General features: G+C 46.6%; 1 protein-coding gene across 1 annotated transcript in view; it reads left to right on the plus strand.

Annotated features, from left to right (window-relative positions):
- Positions 1 to 9,425, plus strand: part of SH3RF1 (SH3 domain containing ring finger 1) — a 160,016-nt gene that overhangs the window by 106,185 nt on the left and 44,406 nt on the right. Inside the window, exons 3-4 of the mRNA XM_024130787.3 lie at positions 662 to 937; positions 1,767 to 1,862. Of these exons, the coding sequence (XP_023986555.1) occupies positions 662 to 937; positions 1,767 to 1,862 (372 nt within the window). The remainder of the gene's footprint in view (positions 1 to 661; positions 938 to 1,766; positions 1,863 to 9,425) is intronic.

Raw genomic sequence — 9,425 nt, forward strand, 5'->3', positions numbered from 1 at the left:
GAGTGATCGTATGTAGGTTGTAAAGGCTATGTCTGTACGATCACGGGTTATAAACTCTGAGCGGCCGGCAGCGGTGGCTGACCTACTCATGGCCATCCCAGATCCCGGCACAGAGTTGGCCCCAGCTCATCCTTGAGTCCACGAAGGAGAAAGAGCTACTGCCCGCGGTGAAAGCCGTTGGAAAAGTTCTCCCCAGAAGCCAAACTCTGATTCTTATCTGTCAAGCTTAAGAGCAGTTAGTAAATTAATGAATTGTTCTTCTAAGTTTTTCCTCCTTTTTTTTTTTTTTTTTTTTTTTGGTGCTTATCATTTATCCTGCTGAGTAAAGTAGTTAATAGCGGAAATTAAGTTTTTTATGAGTTTTTGAGTTTTACACCAGGAAGCCAGACACAGCAGTACTTCCATGTACTAAAAACCCCAAATAAGGCAAAAGCCCCACTAAATGAGCCTTAGGAACAGAATGCCATCTCAGGGGCCGGGGATGGTCTACTGTTTGTTTTGTTTGCTGTTGGTGACACGTACGTATACAGTTTTTTAATGTGAGATTTTCTTTGTGGGGCAGAGTGTGGAGTTGACCTTGCCTTAACCACCATGATAATACAGTTGGATTTGCAGACATTTGGGGACCGTTCTTTCATTAAAACTCTTCTCTCTCCTTCAGGGAATACCTCAGTTACCATGTGCCAAAGCATTATACAACTACGAAGGCAAAGAGCCCGGGGACCTTAAATTCAGCAAAGGTGACATCATCATTTTGCGGCGACAAGTGGATGAAAATTGGTACCACGGGGAGGTCAACGGGGTCCATGGCTTTTTCCCCACCAACTTCGTGCAGATTATCAAACCGTTACCTCAGCCCCCGCCTCAGTGCAAAGCACTTTATGACTTCGAAGTTAAAGACAAGGAAGCCGACAAAGATTGCCTTCCATTTGCAAAGGTAAAGTGAGAACAACATCGCCTTCTGTTTGTCGGCTCTTCTCTCTACCTGGTTGCATAGACTATGGCTTCTGTTTCCTTGTGCAAAAACATAGGATAGTTTCATGTGAACTGTCTCACTGTGCTTCTAAAAATATCTGGAAGCAGGCTTCTCAGAGTCACACAGACAGTAATTTTGTGCACAGACTGTTCTCTGTGAAAGATAATTTTGGTTGATGTGCTGTGTGGTATCATTTTCGTATTTAGGGACTGAATGTAGTTCTAAGCTACGTTTCGGGGTGTGCGTGCGCCACTCGGGGATTTTAATTCCCTGAATTATGGACACCAAAGTGAAACATCATTACTTCTTATTTTATATGAAAATTTCTTCGCTGAGACGCACACAAGACTGTATCTACTGAATTGATAAAATGCTTTGGGATTTTTGAGCAGAATGTTGTGTTTTTTTGGTAAAGAAAAACAGTAGCATGTACACTTAAATGGGTATTTGGTGTATTATCAGAGAAAAAGTGAAAAGAGCCTGAAAATTAATCTGGACCAGGGGTTCAGGGGGCCTGGGTGGGATCTGAGGTTGCAATTTGTGGGTCTAAACAAAATCAGCCGTCAGCCCCTCGGTGGAGGGGCTGGTAGTTCACAGCAGTCTGGTCTGAAGGGGATGCCAGGCCGAGTGGTAATTACCATTCAGTTCATCAGCTTCTTCCATTCACATCCTGAAGACACGTCATGGGACTTTTATTCATGTACTCTTACGACTTGAGTCCCACACTGAAAAGAAAAGTAGGTGGCGAGCTTCCTGGTATCAGGTGGAGTAACGCTCATTGTTTCTTCAGGACGACGTTCTGACTGTGATCCGCAGAGTGGATGAGAACTGGGCTGAAGGCATGCTGGCCGACAAAATAGGAATATTTCCAATGTCGTATGTTGAGGTAAGTCAGCCTGTGGAAACGTGGGCTGTGTTAGTACGCGGCTTAGCAAATCCATCCTCAGCGTGCAACGCGAGTGTTCGGGGATCCTCGGGCTCGCCTCTCAGCGTGTACCTGCATCGCATCATTGTTGCACACCTTAAACTGATACGGCGTGCCATGTCCCTTGTGCCTCAGTAAAACTAGGGGGAAGAAAAGAAAGGCAAAAACCTAATCGATTAAAAAAAAAAAAAAAAAAAAAAAAGCCCTCATACCACAAAGCCCCAGGAATGCACCTGTTCTAAATCCTGGGATGGAATTCCTCTACCCTGCCCTACAATTCCTGAGGACCAGGAGACTGTGAAACGTTTGAACTCTGTACTTTGCCCCCTGCTAAGAGCATCGGCGTGTCTGTCGAGTGGGACCCTGGGCTCCCTGCCGGCCCCGCTGCTGTCTGCGGCCGTTCTTCTCTGTTGGCAGCTGTGTGGTCAGAGGCTGGTGAAGGGCCCGACGGAGGTGGGAGATGCGCGCTTCTGTCCGTTTACGCGTTTCTTCCATGTGCCCCACGTCTCAGAACTGGGACAGTGATTTGCACGGTAGCCTCCAGAAAACGTTAAATAAGCAATGAACCACCTTCACCCCATCCCAGCAATAACTAGCCACGCTGCCCCCTTTAACCGGCTTTACTCGGAAAGGTATGGCCAACCCGATTCAGCGAAGTCTTTTTAGGAATATGTATAAAGTAACATGTATTATTTTAAAGAATAACACAAATTAAGAATGAACTAGGAAGTAACGATTTACATTCAGCCTTATTACATCATATATCATAAACTTCCATGTCCTTTAGTCATGAGACTTTCATGCCAAAAACAAAATTGGAGGGATTTTCAAAGAACGAAAGACCAGCCCAAACAACCGTACAAGGTTAGCTGAGGTCACAGAAGGCTTCTGGGAAGAAGCGATTTCTTAGTGATGTCTGTGTCCTGGGTAAATGTGCATGGAAAAGGTGCATTGTTATGGCAGAAAGGACACCCGTGCAGCACAGCCAGCATGTGCACAGGCCAGAAAGTAAGAGACGGCACAGATCGGGAAATTGAAAGTAATTCTCATACATACATAGCATGTATCTTAAGATGTAAAAGATGTAAAAAAGAAAACCCACACCACTTGTGTTCCCGTCTTTTCATCTGAGGCGTTTATTTTGGCGTGGTTCTGAGGACAAAAATGACAAACTGTGTCATTGTAATCAGCGTTCAGTCTTCCCCACAGACTGTGAGATGGCCAGCGTTTTCCTAGAGCTCCCCTGGACTACCGTGTATCCGTGGAAAGGTAATTCAGACCATGTAAAAGCCCTGAAGTGTATCCATATCCTTCAGGTGTGCCTGTTTGTTAAACTGTATTTTCCTCCTTTGAAAGTAAACAATAGAAAAAAAATTCTTAGCTCTCAGGTAATCCTTCCTGCACATTATTTACATATTCTAACTGCGGTCACGAAAAGTTACACGCGTTCCCAAGCATCTGAATCGTTACAGTGAGGAGTGTGGGTACCGCAAGCTTAGTCGCGAGAGCCCGTCTTCACTTGCTGGGTATTAGCAATAGTACATGCTAGCGCTTGGCGTGTGAGGCGTGGAAGAGGATTGCTGTGCTTTTGTTACTGGACAGGTGTAGAATTGCATGATAGGCATAAAAGATCCACCCAGGGCAAACCCAGAGTCCCCGAGAGTCACTTGAGTCATGAGGATTATTTACCCTGACTTCGGTTGGAAAGATAAACTTCTGCCCAAGTGGAAAATACTTTCATTCTTCTGCCTCTTTTCTTTCACGAGAGTATTTTCCTCATTTGAACCACAGTTTTGCCAGTTGAGACAAGGTGAACAAATCATCTCTCCCGGGGAGACCGTGAGCTTCCCTTTGATGTCAGGCCATCGGATGGAAGCTTCTGGCAGCTGGGGATTAACATGGGGGTTCAGCCTTTAGGGGAAGAAGGGGTGGCAGATTTCAGTAGCAACCTCCCGAAATTCAGCCATTCAGGTAAAACATAAACTGTCTTACAGGGCAGCCTCACGTGGAGCGAAGCCAGCTAATCATGGGAATCAAAAACCGGGGTTTTTTCCTGAATAATGTCTTTCTCTTGCTCTGTAAACCCCTTTAGGGTCCAGACCATACCTCACTGTAAAAACAGACTGTGTGACAAAAATCCACTTGTAAGTTATTTTCTTACACCTCGTGGGTATACATTTAGGTTTCCACCAGTGTTATAGGTGCTTTTGCTTTTTTCACATGTTGCTCCCCCAGACCGTCACCCCCCAGGGCGTGAGAGGTTGTGTGTGATGATGTGTCTCAAGGGGCCTGGCTCTGCTGTGTCCTGTGCACCGTGGTTTGGAGCTCAGATCAGACCGTGACCCAGAGGGTAGCAGCGGTCCTATAAGAGAATCTCAGCGCCACGTCTTGTGCGGAAGTGAGTTCAGAACTGAGTCTGCAGAGTGGCATCTGGGCTTGTCACAGTGGAAGCTGGAAGCCCGACTCCTGCTGGGTGGCTGGTCCGAACTTGCCTGTGGCAGAATCTCTGAGCAGGATGGGCTGGGGGAGGGGATGCAGGCCTGAAGCAGGACCTCTGGGGTCGAGTTGGGAGCTGAGTGCCAGCGGTGGCTGAGGAGAGAGCTGAGCGGGGGGACCCAGGGCATGAGAGGCAATGCTGGGTGCTGGGCCCTCCCCATCCCTGCTCCCCACCTCCCTTCCGCCTTCCCCTCCAGCACCAGGACTGTGCCCCGGGCTCCGCACCTGTATCACAGGAGGTGAGAAAACGGTGACTTGCCGACAAATGACCTCTGAGTAAAGTACCAGACTCCTCAGGCTTTGAGCAGAGAAGGAGAGTCTGGTTGGGGGTGACTAGGGAGAGAAGGGCCATGTGAATGTCCTTGAATTCTGCCCCTCGGGTCTCTGTGAAGATGAGGGGTCTCTTGCCTTGATCACCGTCACGCTCCCCCGGAGACCCTCCCATCAGAGCCCCGAGGCTGTGGGTTCTGTTCTGTAGGGAAGGTAGATGTTTCCTGGGGAAAGCCAGGGGACTCTTGGAGACACCGTGTCAGGATATGTGTAAAAGGGTGTATTTGTCAAGGAGTGAGTGCGGTTTTAAAAAGGAATCAGTAGCTTGCTATTTTTTTTGTTCATTAATAACAGGCTTCTCCAAAGCCGAATGACTTTAACACCCTCATGAATTCAGAGCTGACTCATTCACATTTCCTGGTCATTTGGACAAATATGACATAATTCTTAGCAAGCCAAAAGTTTGAATGAAGTAAGTGCTAAATATGGCATTTTGGATGATTTTCAAACATCGTTGTGTATTGTAGGCTTATGAGCTATACATTTTTATTAAATGTGTCGTACAATATTTTGATTCTTAGCATTCATTTAAACTATCACTTACCCAGTTTTTTCAGCAAAAAAAATTGTTTAGCAGCTCTGCTGCAGATAGAATGTAAAAGTGCGCATTCCTCGTGTGCAGGTGGCGTGAGGTGGGCGTGGCCTGGTAGGCACCTGTCTGGCTCTGTAGTTAACTGCCAGAAGGAAGGGCCACATCCTCGGGTTAGGTAGATCGCTGCCCCGATGTCACCTCTGTGGGCACACCTGCCCTCACCACCTCGTCTAAAGAGGTTCTTCCTCTCCCACCTGCTTTGCCTCACCCACCAGGTGCTGTGATCCTGGAAAACCTTGGGCTCGGAGCCCAGACGGCCTGGATTCCAGTCTTGGCTAGACCGGTGATTGTGGCGTGACTGGTCTCCTCATGTGTGAAATAGTAGAGCCCTCAGGGTGAGGTCGTCCAGTGAGAGGTGTGTAGGGGGGACTGTGGCCGTCACCACCGCTGTCATTGTAATCACGCCACCGCACCTTGTCCCCTGTAGCTGTCTCATCTCTGGATGTCACTGGCTCCCAGTGTCCACCCTGCATGGAACGTGAGCTCCCAGGGTCAGCATCTCGTCCGGTTCACCCACTCTCCCGAGGTCCCCGCGTGTCACCTCCCCCTGGTTGACCCTCAGTAAACATGGGTTGAATGAATGAGTGAGCAACCCAAGGACCTTTTGAGCCGACATCGGGAATGAACTGGTTTCAGATGTGGCCAACTTTGACATTTTTCAGCTAGAACGCCCAGCGTTCGCTACCCAGCCATGTATTTTCTCATCAGTTTATCTTAGTGATACATCGGGACCCCACCATCCTCAAAGCACAAGGTCTCTGCAGTGACTTTAGGGAGATTGGTTTTTAATGAAGCTGGGTGAATCTTTGGTTATGCCTAGTTTAGAATTTTCCAGACTAAAATAACGGTGGCCATACTCTGTGGGTTAGATCCTGGAGCCTCTACGGATTATCTCCTTGATACGTTCTGAGATGAATTTTCACCTGCTTGACACTATTCCTTTGGCTCACTTTGAGCAGATGTAGGGTGGCCTAACTGTTAAGGATACTCACTGTTTTAAAATAACTTTATGGAGTTATCAGTGACACATAATAAACTGCACATATTTGAAGTGTAAAGAGGTTTGCTGTTTTCAACTTTCAGAATCAGACAAGTCTTGGGAGATATTTCCATGGCCAGGGAACAGAACGGTGTCATCAGCTTTAACTGTGGAAGGTCACGTGTGTGGGTCTCCCGGAGCACCGGTGGCCTTCAGGGGGGTGATAGCTTCCTTTTCTGTGGACATGGGGACTTGGGAGATGTCATCCGTGTTTCAGGGAATTACAGGTGCAGGTTTAGGTATCGGGTTTGAAGTTTCCAAGGTGCCCCTTGAAGGAGCTAAGAAGAGCATTGTTCCCTTTACTTCTTAGAGTCTTTGTGCTAGGACAGCGGTCCCTAACCTTTTCGGCACCAGGGACTGGTTTCGTGGAAGGCAATTTTTCCATGGACTGGCGGTGGGGTGGGAATTGTTTGGGGATGGTTCAAGCGCATTACATTTATTGTGCACTTTATTTCTATTATTATTACATTGTAATATATGATGAAATAATTATGCAACTCACCATAATGAAGAATCAGTGGGAGCCCTGAGTTTGTTTTCACTTGCCACTCACTGATAAGGTTTTGACGTGAGTCTGCAGTTGATTTATGATGGTCTCTGTGCCGTCAGACCTCTCTGCTAATGACAATCTGTATTTGCAGCCACTCCCCAGCGCCAGCGTCACCGCCTCAGCTCCACCTCGGATCATCAGGCGTTAGATTCTCATAAGAAGCACACAACCTAGATCCCTCGCATGCGCAGCTCACAGTAGGGTTCGCGCTCCTGTAAGAATCTAATGCCGCTGATCTGTCAGGAGGCGGAGCTCAGGCGGTAATGTGAGCAATGGGGAGCGGCTGTAAATACAGATGGAGCTTCCCTTGCTGGCCCGCCGCTCACCTCCTGCCGTGCGGCCTGGTTCCTAACATTCAGCCAGTTGGGGACCCCTGCTCTGGAGAGTAATGAGAACCGAGGATCAAAATCGTCGTCTTTGATCTCTTAATCAGAGAGAGCTGATTGAACAATGTAAAAAGATATTTTGTCATTCGTATTTTGGGATGTATTCTTTTCCTTTTAAATGCAAAAGTGAAATGTTCAATTCACTGAAATCTTTTCTTTTTAAATGAGAAATGTAGGAAAATTGGGGAGGGGGAGTTGGAAAGAGAATTATGATATTGCTTGGCTTCCAAATACCCCTTCAATTCTGAAGTGAAGTAATTTTTATAAAATACATTTAGAGCAATTGTTGGGAAGTCAGGAAGGCAGGTGGTTGCCGCACTAACTTTCTCCCTCCATTTTTGAGGTAAATTAATTTCTATAAATGAAATCTAGAGTTGCTGTTGAGGAACCGGTGAGGGAGACTTACCCCGTGCCCAGTGTAATACATTTGTTCACCTCCAAGTCTACACCGGCCCTGCTTTGAGTAGCACTTTCAGCCCCGTGGGCTCCGTCCCGTGCTGTGGGTCCTCGTATCCTCTGAGAGCTGTCAGCTTGGTGCAAGTAATAGTTGCATTTCGTTTTGCCACGATGACGGAAGGGGAGAGGATCTCTGGATTCCGAATTTCTCAGGGCAGAGGCAGGTCTCTGGACTCCAGGAAAAACCCCTGCTCGCTGCAGACAGCTCGAGGCAACCTGGCCAGACCCAATCGGAAAAGGAGCCTGTAAATTAGGTACGGATTTATTTAGGGCAGTTTGCGTCCCCTCTATTATGAAGCAGCCTCTTTCCAATTTAAGAGTTTCCTTTTGTTTTCCGTCAGGAAAGCATTCCGGGAGCTGAGATTCTAAAGATGGGTTAATGTTTATCGACTTCTCGCTTCATGAGCAGGCAGTTTCCAGCACTCTGGGTAGTTTCATAGAACATCAACCCGCAGGCGTCCCGTGGAGCCTGGAGCAGAGGCCAAGGGTAAAGACCAGTTGGTGTCTAATGTCCGCAGCGCTTTCCCCCAGGAGTCCTCAAATTCTTTAGCCTGGCCGTATTCCCCTGGGCCCTCAGTAAGTTGGTCTGATGATTGTTCCTGGAAAATTCCATACCTGGGAATTTTTCATACCTTTACAGCTCATCAGGGATGTTTCTTGGTCCATGTGTCTGTGGAAAGCTCACCCTTTCTTCAGGGTCCTGAGGAAAACTATCATTTCTCATGAAGCCATCCTTCCCTGATTCTCCTTTGCAGAAACAAAACAGAGCAACCCTCTCCTCATGTCAAACGTCCCTGGTATGCAGCTTGTCCATTCCAACAGCCAAGAGTGCAGTTGTGTGTGCATAGGATTCAGTGTTTTCCTGGGAGCCACATCGTAGATAAAAAAACATTTTTAATGATTTTATTTCTATGGTATAATCACATTCCAGAAGAGTTGGAAAGGAAAGAAAGAACCCTTAGGCCCATCACATATAATTTTGGTAAATATCCTTCCATTCTTTTCCCCTGTGCTTTATTTAATGAGACCACACATATGATTTTGCCTTTCCCTACACTATTATAGTGCTGGTAACCATCAGTTTTTGTGACTGCATAATAAACATTTTAGGAGCTAAACTGTCATTTAGTTAATCATTTTTCCATTTTTTAAACAAGTGTCTTGTTTAGGGACACCCAGCCAGTAATTGAGAGGCGAACTGTGGTCTTTCTCAGACAGCCCGTGTCTGCCCTAGACCCCTGCCCTGCAGTTGCCTCCGAGGACATGGCATGATGGCTAGTCTTCCTAAGGTTGGTACAGAATCACTGTTATTACCAGGCTTCGCTTAAGAAGTGTTTAGTTCATTTTGATTTTTCATCAAGACTAGTGACAACTTTTCAGGTTTGAACGCGCAGAAGGTTAATTTTCAGAAATGATGAACTATTCAACAGTTTCAAAGAACTGAGGTTGCCTTTTTTAAGAAAAAAATCACACATTCATTAAAACCACAATATCTTAAGGTCTTAAATTTTATTATTTGAAATTTTTATCACATTGCTTTACACACCCTAAATTTGGTAGTAACTAAGGCTTTTTAAAGAAGTGAAGTAGGGACTTCCCTGGTGGCGCAGTGGTTGAGAATCTGCCCGCCAATGCAGGGGACACGGGTTCGATCCCTGGTCCGGGAAGATCCCAC

The sequence above is a fragment of the Physeter macrocephalus genome, chromosome 9 (genome assembly GCF_002837175.3).
Source record: "Physeter macrocephalus isolate SW-GA chromosome 9, ASM283717v5, whole genome shotgun sequence".
Lineage (NCBI taxonomy): Eukaryota > Metazoa > Chordata > Mammalia > Artiodactyla > Physeteridae > Physeter > Physeter macrocephalus.